Genomic DNA, 17,732 nt, shown 5'->3' on the forward strand with positions numbered 1-17,732 from the left:
GCAACAGCTGCTTTTGCTTGTGTTCCACACCCAGCAGAGCAGCCCTGTCACTGGTTTGTTCCAGACTGAAGATTTCTCTAATAAAAAGTTCAAGCCCCGATTGTACGATCAAAACCAGTCCTGATAGAGGGAGAGGGGATTAAAAAACGCACCCTTTTCTTAGAGAAAAGTCAGCACGTGGGGCAGCCGGACACAGCCCCGGGGCAGGGTGGGCGGTGCAGGACGGTCCTCGCCGTGCCAGGGGAGCACGAGGGAGGCGAGCAAGGGAAGGCATTCGGATAAACCATGGTGAGAGCGCGGCTGGAGAGAAACTGGGAGACCTCCTGCCAACGCGTGTGTCGTTCCCCCCACCCAGGTCACTCCAGCTACTGGTAGGAACATGAGTTTTAAGAGGGGGGACAATATAAAGCAAACACGATTTCATATAAACTGTACATGTGCCAAAGCAAGACGACGGTATCTTACAGGTGTTCTTTGTACAAGATCACAGCTAGAAACAAGCCACTTCAACTAGAAAATGAACTGGAAAAGTTACACAGACCATGTTTCTGCTGCTCCCCTGCCCCGGTGCTCCCCCCAGGGTGTGCGGAAAGCCATGCTCTCCAGGATGCTTCTGGCACTCGGTTCGTGGTTGCGTGCTGTTCAGGGTGAGCAGGGAAGCCAACTGCCTCCTCTCGCCGTGACCGTGGGAAGAGCTGAGCTCGGAAGATCCCTCTTCAGTGTGCAACCTCCAGAGATTGCTCCCCGAGGAGAGAGAGGGGAAAAGCAAGAGCACCTCGAAGCCAGTTGTGTTAGGATGCTGGTGAAAGCCGTATCTCCATAAATGTAAGTGCTTGCTCACCCTACGCAGCCCGTCACTGGGGGCTCAGAATTAATACCATATAAATATATACATACAAGAACTTGCAGCCCATTGGCCTGATCGCACCCAGTCCTTCCGGGAAGCAATCTGATCCCTCCCCGCACCAGCACAAGGCTGGTTTTGCATCACAGGCAGCAGACGGCAGAGCTCCCACTGCGCTCCAGCACTGGCCACTCACAGAGGGGAGGAAGTGGCTCATCCCAAGGAAGCTGGCAGCGCCGGAGCTGGAGTAGGCTTCGTGCTCCCCTGCCCGGCCAGGCTTTGGACAGGCCTTCCCCTTGCCCTCCCACCTTCCCCTCCTGTCAGGACAGGCTCGGCAAGAGCTTCACAGGCGTTGCAGGAAGCAGTAAGTCATGGCTGCTCACGCTGTGGATGACCACGCACTTGAGGATATTGCGGAAAAATTAAAACTAGGTCAGGCCAAAGGGAAGGCTGGATTAATAGAGAAGTGCCTGCTGCTTCCCAGCTCTCTCCAGACAACCCATCCTGCTGCCCAGGAAGGCCTGCTCCAGCTCTGGCTCTCCCCCTGGTCTCCCCATCCCTCATTTCTTCCTTTTCCGCCCCCGGGAATGTTCAAGGGGCTCTGACTCACTGTCCCCATCCTGCTCCTCCAGGCCCTGGCACTTGGCAGAGAGCTTCTTGCATTTCCTGCGTGCATACGTGTGGCCAGGCAGGTGCTTGTGCACCATGTCAATCAAACACTGTTCCGTCTTCTCCAGGCAGGACAGTACGTGACTCCCGTTCTGGTTGTAGCGCTCCGCGTTGGAGAACACCTGCTTCATGTCAGAGAGGAACTCCTGCACCGAGTGGTAGTTGCCACAAGAATACTTGCTCTGCATAGTCTGGAAGTCCATAGGGTTGCTGATGACCTCAAAGTAATCTTTGGCTTCCTCCGTGGTCACTGGCTCCCTGCCGGACGAAGAGCCACAAAGATAGGAGGAAAACGATGGCTCCAGCCACCCAGAGGTGTAGAGGAGCAAGAATCCCACCGCCTCTCTGCTCACACAGCCCTGACCTGCATCCCCAAGGCTGTAACAAACCCAAGCGGCACCTTGACGGCGCTACAGCCAGGACAAGCAGCTGTGACATGGTGACAGGAAGGAGAGCCGCTAATTTTCTGCCCAGAGTGTTGGGCCAGCTGTGGGACAAGCACGCAGGGCAGCCAGAGCTGCCTTCTCTTGGTCACACCACCTACAGAGTGCCCCGAGAACCCTGGGGAACGGCAAAAGCACCCACCCCAGCCTCTCCTCTTTGGCCCACAGCCCACCACCCTGTTACACCACCCCACATCTTGAGCCCAGCAGAGGACTGACAGCGTGGGGTGGTTTTTTCTGGAGCAGCTTCACTCTCCCTCTTCCCATCTTGCATTTGACACACCAGTCTCGCAGCCAGTGAGGGGATCCGGCATGGCCAGGCCCCACTCACACCCTGCCTGGATCGTCCTGTGCCCGCGGTGGCAGCGGCAGCCCCCGCCCTCACCTGAAGGGCCAGCTGAAGCGGTACTTGATCAGCTTGCAGAGGATCTCCTCGCACTTCTGCAGCTCGAGGCTCTGGCGGCGTGCTGTCTTCTTTGTTTGAAGGACCTGCCCGCACAAAGGATGCTGTTAAAAGGAGGGGAACCACCACAGGCCTTTGTGTTCAGCAAACAGTTTTCAGGGCAAAGAAGCTAGTTCTTAAAAGAGCTTTTCTTTTCAGTCCTCTCGCTTACGAGCTAGCGTCTCAAGGGGTGGGGATGCGTAGCACTGCTGCCGAAACGAAGTTCAAGCCTTTCAAACGCAGCCTCGTTCCACGAAAATCAAAAGGCAAACTGCTCTGCTGCAGGACCTTTGATGGGAACAGCCAAGACACACAGTGGCAGCCCGAGTTACAGAACGGGAGCCCCAACCAGAAGCTCTGATGGGAGGAAGAGCGCACAACCAGCCTGTCTTTTCTCTGGGGGCAGCAAGCTTTTTCAAGATACGTTCAAAGGCAGCATGGTCAAAACAAGCAGCCCAAGAATAAATGACAGGAAATGGAGAGTGCGAATTCCCTCCTCTGCTTTCTCCAAGCCCCTGGTGGGCAGCATGCGAGAGGCAGAGGGAGAACACACTTGTGCTGCTGTATTGGCATTGCAGAGCCAGCCGTGCCATTTTAAATACCAAAGAGCAGCTGATGCCTCGAGCGCTGCAGGCCCCCACACAACACAAGGTCAGCCGGAGCAGCTCAGCCACCAGCACATGGACAGCCCCTCGGCTCCGAGCACACAGCTCGACAGGCATCACTGCTCAGAGGATGGCAGCCAACGGGAAGGCTCCACAGAACTATTCCTGAGCCGCTTCAGCCTCTTCCCAGGACAAGTGAAAGAGCCCCAGCACAGCTCTCTTCCCCAGGCCAGTGTTTTGTCAGAGACCCTGACCCAGCTGTCCCACTCCCATTTGCCCTGCTTGAATCTCTCTCCAAGCTGGCTGTGGCAGCCCCTGCTGGGCTGGCTGGCTTGGTTCTCTCCAGTGTGGAACACAGACCAGCAAGGACACCGCAGATCCACTAGCCAGCACAGGCAGCAGCGAGCCCCAAGACTGGGATCCTGGCCACTCAGGAAATGAGAGGATACACAGCACTGGCAGTACTGGTGAGGGGATGGATGGTAGGTGTAGCAGAGGCCTGTGATGTGGCCCAGGGGACAGGAGTATCCTCACGCACACCCCGTGTTTGTCCCCCCTCCGGACAAACAGCAGAGCACACGCCAGCTCCACTCGACCGAGCACACACGCACAGGGCTACTCTGTTCAGGAGCATAAGGTTTTATTCTTTAAATGTCAAGTGAAACCTAAACCAGCCAAATTATGTCCTGGAGGTTGGGGAGTGACCAAACAGACAGCAACTGTCAGAAAACAGCCAAGGCTGTGGAGCAAGGGTCCAACATTGCTGGCATTCTCTGACCACCCAGGACCCCCTCAGGCCCCCCACCTCTCTGCAGAGACATATGGGTACTATTTAAAACCTTTTAACAAGCTGCAGGCTGCCTGCTACTCAAGTGGGACAATGTGTGAAAGCGACTGGGGGAAAGAAGCCTGGCATATCTGTGCTCCGTGTGTAGTGGGCCCTTAAGGATGTGCCTCCTTTGTTAACCCGCCCCCAGCGGGGCCCAAGTTTCACAATACAATCCCGGGTATTTCTTTGGGAAGGGGAGGGGAGGAAGCGTGACACCTGTTCTGCTGATAACTCCCGATGCGAGAGGTCTCTGGGGAGCGATTTGGCTCTTACCAGCTCGTCGATGTCCGCACCATTGACAGCTGCAGCCCGCTGCCGTGCTCCCCGGGCAGGCTGCAGCAACTGCTTCTTCCTTTGGTGCCTCCCCTGCCTCAACGAGTACATGGCTGCACTCTGCTTGCCCCGGGCTGCCTTCCTGGGTCGCACTGAAACACATAAGCCACAGCTTAGAGGAGTGGGTTCACCTGGAGGCAGAGATCAGAAGCCTTTCTCCTGGCCGTAGGCACCATGGCTCACAACTGATGAGCCCACGGACCACAACAAGATGGCTTTGCCAGCCCACCCCCCTCAGCACATGAGTGTATCAGCCGTGCTCTGGATGCCTGCTCATCTCTGGAGAGGCTAATCGCCTCCGGTCCAACAAGAGGCCACTGCTGGCTGGCCTGCTACAAGGTGGTCAAGCACACCCAGCAAATTCCAAGGGAGACCTGGGAGCTCCCAGCTCCTTTGCCACAGGCAAGGCTTGCCCAGGGCTGGAACAGCAAGGACCACTGCCTGCAGAACCAAGTGTGGCGGCTCTGACACACCGACGCTTGAGGGAGGGCAGGGGAAGTAAAGCAGGGAGAGCGTTGTCTCCAACATCCTTTCTGAAAGCACTGGGAGCAGAAACTTGAAGTTTCCCTTGTTCCTGCTGCCCCCCTTGCTCCTCACCGGCTCGGGGATTGGTGCTTTCCCAAGCATTTACAAGTGGCCCACACAGTGGGATAAACCAGTTGCTAAGCCCCGCGGAGAAGTGACCTGTGTGCAAGGCGAGTGTCAGATTACAGCAGCCGGGAGCTGCTCCACGCGCTGCAAGTGGGACACAATGGGATTTTATTCCCCAAGACTGGGGCTGCTGTATTACATCCCACGGAAAGGCACTTGCCTGTTGGTTAGTCTGCGTGTCAGAGCTTCACGCTGATGGAAATGCAAGCGTGCTGACGCACTCCCTTGTCTTAAGTTTCTCCCATGACCCCTCTGGGTCAGGAGGAGGTGTTGCTCATCTTCCCCAGCCAAGCTCCTTCCACCTGGTCATAAGTGCTTGAGTGAGCTGCATCCAGCACTTCATCTGCAGCCTCCGATCCAGCCCTGTGCAATAAATCACCCTGCCGGGCCTCCCACAGGAGGAACGTGTGTTGGGGCAGTGGGACGTCTGCCTGCTGTCGCTCCGCTTGTGTGTCAAGCGTGTGGCGTGTATTAAATATCTGACAATCCAACATTCTAGGTTCTATCCCTCAGGATAAACGCCACAAGGATTAATGGGACTTCTCTATTAAAACAAAAGTTTTCCACCGTGACCTTTCCATGTTAATGCTCTTTAAAACCAGGAGTTGCATTTAGGGCTTTATTTTTAGCGCCTGTAACCCTCTTCCGCTATTGTTTGGAAACCTTGGCTCAGCTTCTGACTTGGCCAAGCAACACAGGCTGAACGCACTCCAAGTGTGGACATGGATACACTGCACAACAACAAGCAGCACGCATAGCCTGGGTATCAGTGCACATCCCTGAAACCAGAATAAAGCAGGGGAATCAAGACTGATAGACCACGATGGAAACCCTTGAAAGAACATGGGATAATCCTTTCGGTCCTGCTCTCCAGATTCCACCATCTGCCTGGGTTAAGACACTCTGAAGTTAATTTTATGTCAGTCAAGGGCATTTTGACAGAAAGCAAACGCTGGCAGCGTGCCCTCCCAGGACTGATCTCAGTGCATCAAGTTGCCTAAACGAGACTGAGTCAAGTTTCCCTAACAACAAAAGTGGATGCACATACTAAAAAGTGGTTAAGTGGAGAAGCAGTCATTAAGGAGTCTAGAAAATGCTCTTTTATCCCACTGAGCTGCCTAGGAATGAGCCAGTTACGCATCCCAAATGGCCTCTATGGACCAGGCCACTCTACACCTTGAGTGCTGAGCCTGCCCACAGGCACGGGCAGAGGATGCGCTAGTCTAAAAATGCCTCCTTGCTGTATCACCCTGCACTGAAGAGGTAATGAGTCGGTGGTAAGGGAAAAGGCAAGAAGCTTAAAGCTCAAGTGCCTCTGTACAGCATTCAGTTTACCAACAAACCCTGCAGGCACAGAGCCTGCCCAGAGCAGGAGCTGGTAATGCTGCTGCCTCTTGCTGCCCACCTGCAGCCCCACCGCCCGCCTCAGAGTGCTCCCAGCGGCCTCAGCAGTGCCCAGGGCAGCGGCTGCTCACTGCAATTCCCATCTTGGGCTCTGCCACAAAGGGACAGGAGTTCATCCCAGGTACCCAGGTAGCATCCAGCACCACCACAGCCTTCCCCGTGACATCTCCTGTGACAATAAGAACCTGCTCTGTGTGAGGAAAAGAATCATAGAATTGTTTGGTTGGAAAAGATCTTTGAGATCACCAAAGCCAACTGTACCTATCCACTATTAAGCCATAAAAGCACACGTCCCAGCTAAGATCAACACTTTGGACACAGAAGGCAGAGACTGAATATTTCCTATTTCTTTCCTACATGGTCAAAGCCTTACATTTCAGTCCAGCAACTTCATAATCTTCTTCCTCCTCTTCTTCCTCCTCAGCATCTGGCTCGTCAGAAGCTTCCTCACCTTCTTCACCTTCATCTTCAGCAGAATCCTCTGCGTAGCCCCTAGAGTGAGGCAGTCAAACATGTGTCATAACAGGGCCTGGGCAGCACAGGCCCTGTCTCTCTGTCCCGTTCGTTAACGGGCAGAGCCTTGCTGACCACCTCAATAAAACAAACACCCAGCCGCAGGCTGAAGCAGCCAGTCGTGTCAGAGAGTATCAAGTTGTAGCTACAGCTCAAAGGGCACTTGCCAGGCTATTGCCTGAACATCCCCAACAGCTGAATCTGGATATTTTCTGCTGTCCTAGGCACCCTGACCACGTGATAATAGGTTTTAAGATTGAGTGCTGTGCAATTAGTCCTCCCCAAGAGGATGTGCTGCTGTTTTACCCGGGCCTATTTGTACCCCTAGCCTAAGGAGGTTCCAAACAGGGTCTTTTTGGGTTCTGCTAAAATATTTTCCCATTAGCTCCTTCTGCTGTCACACCACTTGCATACGCACTACAGGGAACAGACCTCAGCCAGGATCATTCCCAGCTAAGCTTGTATTTACTAGTGAGCAGAGTGCAAGGTTCTGTGTGTGCTGATGTCAGGAGCCACGCAGACTCCCTGCCCAGGCGAGTTCCAGCTTCTCACATGCGTCTGTTAAAGCATTCAAACTATTACAAAAACAAGAAAACAAAACAGCATGTGAAACAGAGGCAAAAGGGGACAAAGGCAAAGCTGTGGTGGAAGCCTCAGTCCTCTGGAGAAAAAGGATCCTGAGCAGTAAAAAGGAATAAGAACAAGCTCCCACAATACAGGGTGGGCAAAAGAGCTTCCAGGCTGATGGCATTTTCCTGCCACAGCCAGGAAGATCAGAGCAGAAGCAGATGGGACTGGTGTGACCCCTCGGGCTGGCTCTCATTCAGGAGGCAAGCAGCTTGCAGGTGACTCTGCCCCAGCACAGTAACCATGATCTCAGCCCCGGTGCTGCCCAGGGAGTCAGTAATGCTCCTACGGCCGCACAGCACCTGTACAAGCCGGTACCCCTCGCATTGTGCTGCTGTGCTGGGAGGGAGGATCTGTTGACTGCTTATGCCATCCGATAGCCTCACCTGCCCGGCAGGCGGGGAGGGGCAGTGCAGTCACCAGCAGCAGGGGATGGACATTGTCAGACAAATACATCCTGCATAGATTTAATTTCCAGCTTGCAATTCAAAAAACAATTCAGTCCCTCACTGTCAGGAGGCAACTGCCAATCCCTGCTGCACAGCACAACTTCGATTCCTCCTGAGATCACATTCCCTCTGTAGCCCTATAAAGACTCCTGCCTTGTTAAGGTTTAATCAGGTGCATAAAATCAGAGTGGCATTTTGTAGCCTGATTTTTAATACCACAGGAGGGGCTGAGTTGCAGCTTGGAGTGGTGTCTGCTCTAACCTGAGCACAGCCATAACTTAGCCCAGTGGAGGACAGGGCTACTGACTACCCTCCCGTGAAAACGCAACACAAGAAGCTGCTCAAAGAAAATAAAGCCCTTGGCACAGCCAATTTTGGTTTATGTTTTGTGTGGCAGGGAAAACACGCAAAAGTTATTCATTAAAACTCCTGAAGCTGTCACGGGTCACCACAACACAGGTGTGCTACAGTTACAGCCTGAAAAAATTGCCTTGCTATTGTTCCAGTGCCACTGTGTTAACTGGGCTATTTCAAACCTTTGAAAGGGGCTGTTTCAGGCTGGTTTGTCGTCTCGTGAAAGCGTGGCTGGAGCTGCGGCACAAGGAAAGGAGGGCGACTCACCTGCCCCGCGAGCTGCGCCGAGCAGTAGAGGGCTGACATGCTGGACACTGCCATTCACCATCTGGTATCTCGTAGAGCGCCGGCCTCAGACAGAAGAGGTGGAAGGCTTTGTTACACTCGTCACACAGGATCAGCTTGTCGTCCTCACCTAGGAGAGGGCAGCTTACTTGTAACTGAGTGCCACAGCCTCGCTCAACATGAGAAGCAGAAGCTGCCGCAGTGCTGGAGGTCAGGACAAAGCAAGAGAGATACAAAACACCCTCTGAGAGCTGGGACCCTTCCTGCACAGGTTCCATCGCTTCAGCGGAAACCAGCAGCACTGAGACACAAAACAACGCAAAGTCCCTCGCCCTGCAAAGATTTCATTTGAGGCAAAGGCAGTAACCTGCCAAATAGGTGCCACCCAGGTTTAGGGAAAATAGGGAAAGAGAAAATTTGCTGCAGAGATGCCCAAGAGCCCAGCAAGGAGCTATAAATGCAGCTATTCTTATTCTAGCCTTCATTTGGTCAACCTGCACAGCATCTTCTTTCTACTTAAGATAGCGAGCCTACAAAGAAAATCAGTATGCAGCAGATCTGGCCTCTTTGTGCTTCTTACTGATGCAGGGAAACAGGGGAACAGTCCTGAGCCAGCTATTCCACTTACTGAGGGGGAAAAAAGGAAGTGCAGAGAACTTGCCAGCATGCTCTTTCTCTGCTATCCCATTTCTTAAGTTCTGTGACACTACAATCTGTTAGTCTCAGCTGAGCCCCCTCTGCCACCTGCCTCAGATCTCCTCCCAACAGCAGACAGGACAGTTTTGCACTGGTATCTTTGAAGCTCCACAGTTAAGAAAGACATTGCACCAATTCAACTCTTATTTCTTTCAAGAGGTGGATAGCACAGCCTTTTGGTAAACAAAAGTGGCCCAGCTTTCCCCCCCCGCGGTCTGTCTGCCCTCATTTCCCACTGGGGTTTCAGCAAATACAAAGTGAGACAAAAAAACACTTGATGAGGCAGAATGTACTACCAGGCTTCTTTCCTCCAGGCTCCCATCCAAAAGAAGAGGTTATGGCAGAACAAATGCTAGCACTCCATCCCCAGGGCCATCCCTGCTGCCTCCCCCTCTCCACCTGCAAGGCTCCACAGCCCTTCTTGTAGTGCGTACAGAAAAGGAGATCCTTCGCCACCCTCCTGGTTACTTTCCCAGCCTCACAAAAGCAGCAGCCAAAGGCACATGGTGCCATTTCTCTGCTCTCACAGAAGAAAGAGCTTGCTGCTTCCAGCTCATCAAGCAGATCTACTCCCACTCTACTGGCCTCAATGTAGCATCATCCCACCTCACTCTCCCCAGTTTGACTACAAAGGATAACGACCTTCCCAACACCTCCTTGCTCATTTCTACCGTAAAAGGTGGCTTTAACTGACAAGGCTCAGAAACCTAAAGACCATTCAGACTCAAAAAAAAAAAAAACAGGGAATGGGCAGTGGCACAAGTGTTCCCAGAAGGATTTGTAGATGACTGGTGTCCAAGTCCCAAAACACCCAGCAGCTCTGCAATGTTCTGCAAGACTCTGTACTGGTTTTGTAACAATGGTTTATTGGAGTCAAGGTCAAATGCTTCTGCGAGATCAAAGCTTCTGACTGTAAACCCTGACATTCAGCATACAGCCGGAGTGACAGACTACAAGACCATGTTGCCTAAGCAGGGCAGGGGGAGGTGACAGTGTCCAACTGCTAGGCAGGCGTGGGGCAGGAATTCATACCTTTCTTGCGACACACTTTGCATCTCGCATTCTCTGCTGACATATCCCACTTGATACAGGCATCCAGCATCCCAAGCAGCACGTGCATACGGGAGAAGGTCTGGGCCTCACGGATTGCTGTCTTCCACTTCTCCGTGGCTGAAGCAACCTGCAGACAGACCTAACAACTTACAACGAAGCACACAGACACAGCTCGCTATAGTCTGAAGATGTTTTTACATCCTTTAGCTGGGGCCCTTATTAACCAAAGCTCAACTCTGTATTTCTTTCCTTCTATTCGGCCTCAGCAGCCCTATTTGTGGTTTAGCCATAACCAGCCTCACGGGATCAGACAGTGTGTTCATAACAGTAGAGCCCTTTTGCATTTCACGGCCAGGCTGAAGCAACCTACGTGAACTCCACTGCATTCTTGTTCTGAAAGTCTAACCCAAATAATCATCAGGCTAAGAAAATAAAAGGCAGAAATCTAGCACTGTAAAACGTGTGATGAAAGCAAAGAGGCAGCTGGCAAAGGCAGCTGAGTGTGGTGCTGGGAGCAGGCTGTGCTGCCCTCCAGTGGGTCGCAGAGAGGCACTCGGGCCTTCAGCAAGACCTGTGAGATCAAGCACGATCAGCAAGCCTGGTCTCCTCTCCTCCTGGTCCCCTCGCTCCCTCCAGCTGCTCGGCTGGCAGAGGGGAACAGGACATCAGTGACAAGAAGTGCTGGCTGCCCCATCCCTGGAGGGGTTCAAGGCCAGGTTGGATGGGACTTGGAGCCCCTGATCCAGTGGGAGGTGTCCCTGCCCGTGGCAGGGGTGGAACTGGATGGGCTTTGAGGTCCCTTCCAACCCAAACCATCCCATGATTCCATGAATCAGATTTGATTGGCAAAATATTTGGAGCCCCAATATGAAAACAGCCGCGTCTCTGAGACAAGATGACTTCAGCACGTGTGAAAGCCCAGAATTAGCTGCAAGGAAGGATGAAAGCATTAAACCTGAGATTTGCACCAAGGCAACTGCTGGAGTCTGCACATAGTAAGCTGTCTGTGGAATCTCCAGCTCAGCCCTGGTGGTTCAGCAGCATCGCTGCGGTAAATCGGAAATGCACCAGAGCCGTGATCCAGAGACACTGCACGCTCAACTCCAACGGTAATCCTCTGCTCTACAACAATGAGGTGATGGCCTAGACATGACAGGGACATAATAGGGCTCAAGTTAATGTTCTTCTACCCCAAGAGAATGAAAAAACAAACAGCGAAGTGTCAGACAGGAAAATCTAAACTCTGAAGCTGACAGCGATTCAGGAGCCAAACACAACCCAGCATTTCTGCAGAGTTGCACATTCTCCTCCCACCGAATGTGAGGAAGCCCAGCATATACGAGATGCTTGGAAAAACACACAAAGCGCTCTAAAATGCCAACATCCTCACTGCCATGGCTAGTGTGGAACCTGGAGGCTGAGACAGTCAAGACAAACGGGAACTCGCCCAGCCTGCTGCGGCAGATTACACAGCACTGTGCTATTTCTTTGCAGAACATTGTTGAGGTGCTTCTCATACTGTGTAATTGATTTTCCAAGTAACTGTTCCACGGGCTTTGCTGTTAACGCACTGGGTAACTGCTGGGCCAAGATAAATCTGCAAAAGCTGTTGGCAAGTTTTGCTTGGATTTTTTCTCCCAAAGCCTGTGGAATGTAACAGATTTCAACCCTGCTCCCTAAGCATCTTGAGATTGTGGCATTTCAGCAGAGCCGTTACCGAGGGAGTTCAGAGCGCCAACTGGGCAAAACAGGAGACTGAAAAAAGAGTTAGTCAAACACCCTCCTAACTGGAGGGGAGCAATGCAGCAGGGAAAACAAAACAACACCCCCAAAATACTAAAGAAGTACTCAATCACATTTTGGCTTCAGAGTGACAGCAAACACCTGCTTTGGTAAAGGTGGACAAAGCACCAGCTAGAAAGGCTCTCAGCTGGCACGCAGAGATGGCAGAAATTCCTCCAAACAGCTAGAGCTGCAATTGCTTTGGTGTGAAGCTGCTTTTGGAGGAACTGTCTGCAGGTAAAGGCTGATGGCCCTCACCTTCTCCCTCACAAACATCACTGATCTGTGAGTGGCAGGGGTGGAGACTCTATCCACGCTCTTCACAGCGCTCAGGCAAGGTGCTGCAAGGTCACGCTGTGAAGAGATCATCTATTCCCTGTCTTATCCTGGGCAAGTCCAGAGTGCTACTGCCACTGGAAACAGGAACGGCTGCACTAACACAGAGGCATGAGATTGCTCAGAAACAGCTATGGGCCAGGTCTCCAGCGCACTCTCCTGCGGTCGGCAGCGTGATTTCTGTCGCTGAGCCAGCAGGAACCCCGAGCACAGACAATTATGTCAGCACATGGGTGCCTGTTAAGCCATAACTTGTTTCTCACTGGGAAAGTGAGACATAACCACACCGCAGGACCGTAGTTCTGATTGTATAGTCTATAAGTATGTTAACTGTGTCTTTCCAGTAGGGCTGTGTTGCATTTTACCTGCTCTGTACTCTCAGTGCAGTTCTGGCTCTGAAGATTCTGTAATTCTTAGCCTATGCAGCAGATTTGCCTTTAAAAGCCTGACAGCCAGGTTTGTTCCCCATTGGATAACTCCAAGATCCAGGCTGCCCTTTCAAGGTCACCTATAAAGGTTTTTTGCTTTACAAAAAGAAAGTTCATTCCAGATAAACTGAAGTAAAAAAAACCACAAACCAAAAAAAAAAAAAACAAACCACAAAACAAAACAAGCCCAAACAAACCCCAACCAAACCAACTAGCAAACATCAAAACCCAACATGAAGTTGAACACTGCTTGTTCTACCACAAAAACTCAGAGCCAGATCAAGAAAGCACCGTGCTGCATATGCTCCAGAGACCTAAGCACAACCCAAAAGCCATCACTGCAGAGGGAGACCTGTGTGATTACCCGCTCTGACTGGCAACTCTGCAGCCTGAAGGCTGAGCTCCATAGCAAAGGGCGTTTTCATTTTAGAGAAAATGAGCTACAATCCTACTGTTCCAGCCAGTATACAGAGAAGAAAGTACAAATTGGTCAGAGAGCACTTGGTCAGACCAGGCTGCTGTGGCTGAAAGTTCTGCAGTTGCTAGAATGAACCCTGGCCTTGCTGTACCAAGCAGCGCTCTGTAACTATGTCATTAAGTGAAAGAACAATGTTCTCAGATAGAACTGAGGAACTAACCAAACATTCATAATCAAAATGGCTCAATTTTCAGGCCCATAAAAGCTTGGGTTTGAAATCCCATACAGCTTTAGTGATCATGGTTCAAATCCAGAGCTCATGCTGCTCAATTACTGTGCATTAGACAGCATAGTGAACCTGTTACCCTTAAAGGATGCCCTAAGCTCTTACCCTTACGGTTACAGCTACAAGACTCACAAGTCAGGCATGATATTGCTGTAGATACAGGAAAAATGATGATCCGGGTGCTTTTCGCCCCAGACATAACTGTTTCTTACAGCTCTGTATCTTGCTGACAGCTGTTAGATAAGGCAGCCTTCCATCCCCTTGGCGCTAAAGGCTGGAAGATCTGAAGTCAGCAAAGCTGAAATACTTCAGGACAGCTGAGGAATGTGGAAGTTTCTAGTGCCTACCTAACATCCTGCTAAAGCAGCACTGCCACAGCACAGCAAAGACTTGATGTTCAAACAAACGTCTGCGTACACCGATCAGAGCTTTAAAAAAGAAACAAACCAGCAAAGCAATGCTCTCCCTACACCAGCACCACTCAAGCATCCAGTGCTGCTTTTTTAAAGTCAGGAATTTCAAATGCTTCTGTTGATCCAAATCCGATCTTGCTCCTTCTGCCGAAGCCTCTCTGATGGACAAAACTTCTGCTAAACTCTCTAAGGATGCTCCCTGATGTACTGTTATTAAATTACCCAGCCTGTGTGAGGACTGGTACAAAGGAAATCAAACATTTGAGTTGCCCCATTTTCTGTTCACGAAGAGAAAATTAACCACAATGCCATGGTGTGATTTAGATCTTGCTGACATCTTTACTCTTCAAACTAACCAGGCAACACAGCCCCATAAATAAAAAACCCAGTGACTCTAAACCCGGAATGGGGAGATGCTGCTCAGGATTTAGTACCCAACAAAATGCATTGTAATAGAACTCCTTGAGCAGTAAACAAGATGGCAACAGAGCCCTGACACGAACAATACCTTGGCTTCTTCTGCCATTTTCTTGTCTTCATCTATCTCCTCGATCTTGGCAACATAGTCTTCGCTTTGATGTTTCCTTCTCTTCTGCTTTGGGGCCATGAAGCCTTGCAGAAACTTCTTAACCACACCAGCCTGGAGCGCGATCACACACTCCCCAAAATCCTTCAGGCTCTCCAGCGAGTGTATCTGTCAAGAAGAGCAGATGATCACACCATGGTCACTCTAGGTCCTGTCTGAGGTGGCTCTGTCCTGCACACGGACACACACAATACTCAATGCAGTGCTGTGAGCTACCACACTTGGCTGTGCAACCAGCACATTGCTGCTGCTCTGCTGGAGTTCATCACGCCTTGAAAGAAAACCCCACAAGCCCACCCAAACTCCCGGAGATCCCACCCACATCCACGATGACCAAGCACTAAGAAATTCTTCCACCCCTTTACTGACTTTACGTTTCCCTTCCTAACAGTTATGGTCCATCTACATGGAGAAGTCTCTGCAGTGACTCAAAGCTCAGTTTAAGCTGCATCCCAACCATTCCAAGCCAGACATCACCGTCCTTTGGCAGAAGGAGCACACGCCAGCCCAGGACTGTGTCCTCTCCCTGCACTGGGCAGATCTATCCCCTCCTGAAGATACTCGGCACACCAGGAAGGCTCGTGTGAGTTAGGCTGAATGAGCCAAAGCACTGAAAACCCACACTTTAGCAACGCCCTTGTGCTGAAGCAGGCAAGAACAGAACCTCCTTTAGGCCCTGGAACTGGGAGCCAATCATTACTCCAAGTCTAAAGTGGTCTGAATTTATCAAAAACCCCTCCAAATGGAAAACTAATGACTCAGTGAGAAACGCTGGCTTCGATGCAGAAGCTAAAAATCAGCTACAAAACGCTCTGCTAATGCTCCACTACTAGAAAAAAGAAACAGGGAAATTTAACACCTCGCTCCAAAGTTATGACCCACCTACACCAAAAAGGACCCAAAGCCAGCAGCTGTGTAATCTTGAAATAATAGCTCAGAGAGAGAATACATAAAAGAACTAATTTTCCTGATCCTTTTGTTTGAGCAGACCAAAGACTCAAGGCCTTCCACAGAAAGCATCAGCTTGTATTCGCCTTGCTCAGCACTACTTTGCCTGCTTACTCACTCTTGCTTCGTATTCCGGTGTCACATCAACATATCCCAGCCCTCCTTTTTGCAGCCGAGTTGCAACCTCAATGAGATCACTTCGGAGGTAGTTCAGCAGCTCCTGGTTGCCGTCACAGGTTTTGAGGCCCAGGTTCTGTTTCCGAGCCAAATGGATGGAATGCGTGATGTCCTGATACCTGGAAAGCCAAAACCAACCTTTGAGTACATGCAGGCCAGTGCCTTGGGAGATGTGTGGGGCAGCAACGGTACCCAGTGTGATCTACGTGCTCTACCAGCACAGAACGTTCTTGGAAAGATGCTTTAAAGCACACAGTAGCGCTGGCTCTGTGAACGACCCAGCAGTGCCTTTGTTTCCAGCTGCAAGAAGCAACACACAGCCCAACAGGGGGACAAGAAACAAGGCTGAGAACCAGGAGCTGGGGCTGCACAGAGCAGCAAGGCGTCACCAATCAAACTATCTCATCTCTCTGGTTGCTGCTTAACTCTTCTTGGCTCATGCCCAAGAAGGAAAATTAGATCTGCTGTCCCTCTGTGGCTGGTGAGGATCACATTGTGATCCTTTGCAATCACTTCCACAAGGCTGATTTTGCTTTTTCCTGTTCACAGCTCAGAGCATTGCTCATCAAGAGCCTGCAGTTACTGACCAAGAGCAGCAATTTGTCATCCTCAATACCCTCCCCCTCTCCAGCACAGCTGCAAGTGAAGCAAAGCACAGAACTCTGTCCCAGCAGTGGCCTGGCCTGCTGTGCCCAGGATACACTTTGCCTTTGAGAAGGCAGCTGGGGAAAGAGGAGCAGGCTCACTTCTTCTCCAAGCGCTCTTTGAGCTGGCTCTCTCGTACGCCCTGGGGGTGCAGGCAACCCAGCAGCTCGTCCAGATCCTTCTGACTGTCACAGAGAAACCTGAAAGACACAACAGGCACCAACATCAGTGAACGTACCTCTGTGGCCAGACAACTCCTTCTAAAGAGGTCACAAGCATTAGCAGGCAGGGATGACAAGTAACCTATATCCCAGCTCCACGGAACAAGGGGAAACACTGCCAGGAATGCTGCTGTAAGCATTCTGACTCCGACTGGCCTCGTTTCAAGGTCCCTGAATGTAGCAAATTCTAGGGTAAGAAAAATAAAAACAAATAAAATCTAGAACTGATTTATATTCCGCCCCCTCCATGCTGACACTAATTCACTTATCTCATCTGGGGATAACACACACACGATGCTGCAGTCCATTTAAGTACTCAGATGTCATTTCAGATGCACTAGAGATGACCAGGCCCTGCACTACCGAATGAGGCAATGTCACCATTCCTTCTGCAGAGTCTTGGGCTTCTTTTATTAACCCAGACATCCTGAGGCTAACAAAGGGAACAGCCTTGCTTAGATCCCAGCTGCTGATGCTGTGGATCTGTGACAGCTCTGCCCCTGCAAACACCAAAGCCCTGTTTCCAAGAAGCTCTCGTTAACTTGAAAGCGCAAACACAGGGTATTTGTTAGCTTTAAACTTCCAAGACAGCAGTGGCCATCAGCACTGAGCTGATCTGAAAGGGGAAACTTTTGTTGAGTTCTCTGCGCAAGGCATTGTCTCCACAATTCCAGAGCACGAGCAAGTTTTGATGCTTTAAGACAGCTTGGACCTCTGCTCTTTTCTTTCCCCAACTTTATTCTAGGATGCCAAGGAATCGCCTCACCTGATGGGGTGGGGATTCAACGTGAGCTTCAGAGCTTAGCTAACAGCGCATGAGATTAATTACACGTTTTACAGACTAGGATTGCTCCTTACAAGAGGGAAGTGAGGGAATAGCAAAATCAACCTTATAAGAAAACTGCAGAGGACCATGATGTGATCCTCACCAGCCACAGGGAGACTCCAGATCTAATTTTCCTTCTTGGGCACAAGCTGAGAAGAGCCAAGCAGCAACTAAGAGAGATAGAAAGAGATGCTGTTCTGGCTCCTCTCAGAATAGCAGTATCCAGAACTACTTACTAGATACCGTATCTGAAAGGAAAATATTTCCAAATTCTACTATGCACACATTAGGGGAAGGGCTCTGCAATCTGTATTCAGTTAGTAAATTACTCTAATAAAACTTAAGATCGATTGTTTAAACACAGAAGAAAAATAGGGTTTTGGCCTCAATATGCTCCAACCCTGCGGAGCGTCCTCTCCTGGCACAGAGATCAGATCTTTTGGGCACCACTATCCTTTGCACACCCATC

The 17,732-nt window shown here is 50.9% G+C and overlaps 1 protein-coding gene across 1 annotated transcript in view; it reads right to left on the reverse strand.

Moving 5' to 3' along the window:
- Positions 1-939: 939 nt before the first annotated feature.
- BAZ1B (bromodomain adjacent to zinc finger domain 1B) overlaps positions 940-17,732 on the reverse strand; it is a 48,737-nt gene continuing 31,944 nt past the window's right edge. The window contains exons 11-19 of the mRNA XM_069874144.1: positions 16,318-16,416; positions 15,513-15,690; positions 14,369-14,554; positions 10,177-10,324; positions 8,431-8,578; positions 6,594-6,712; positions 4,106-4,257; positions 2,342-2,445; positions 940-1,771 (exon numbers count right to left, since the gene is read on the reverse strand). Coding sequence (XP_069730245.1) covers positions 1,405-1,771; positions 2,342-2,445; positions 4,106-4,257; positions 6,594-6,712; positions 8,431-8,578; positions 10,177-10,324; positions 14,369-14,554; positions 15,513-15,690; positions 16,318-16,416 — 1,501 coding nt within the window. The 3' untranslated portion in view covers positions 940-1,404. The remainder of the gene's footprint in view (positions 1,772-2,341; positions 2,446-4,105; positions 4,258-6,593; positions 6,713-8,430; positions 8,579-10,176; positions 10,325-14,368; positions 14,555-15,512; positions 15,691-16,317; positions 16,417-17,732) is intronic.

Source organism: Phaenicophaeus curvirostris, chromosome 21 (genome assembly GCF_032191515.1).
Source record: "Phaenicophaeus curvirostris isolate KB17595 chromosome 21, BPBGC_Pcur_1.0, whole genome shotgun sequence".
NCBI lineage: Eukaryota > Metazoa > Chordata > Aves > Cuculiformes > Cuculidae > Phaenicophaeus > Phaenicophaeus curvirostris.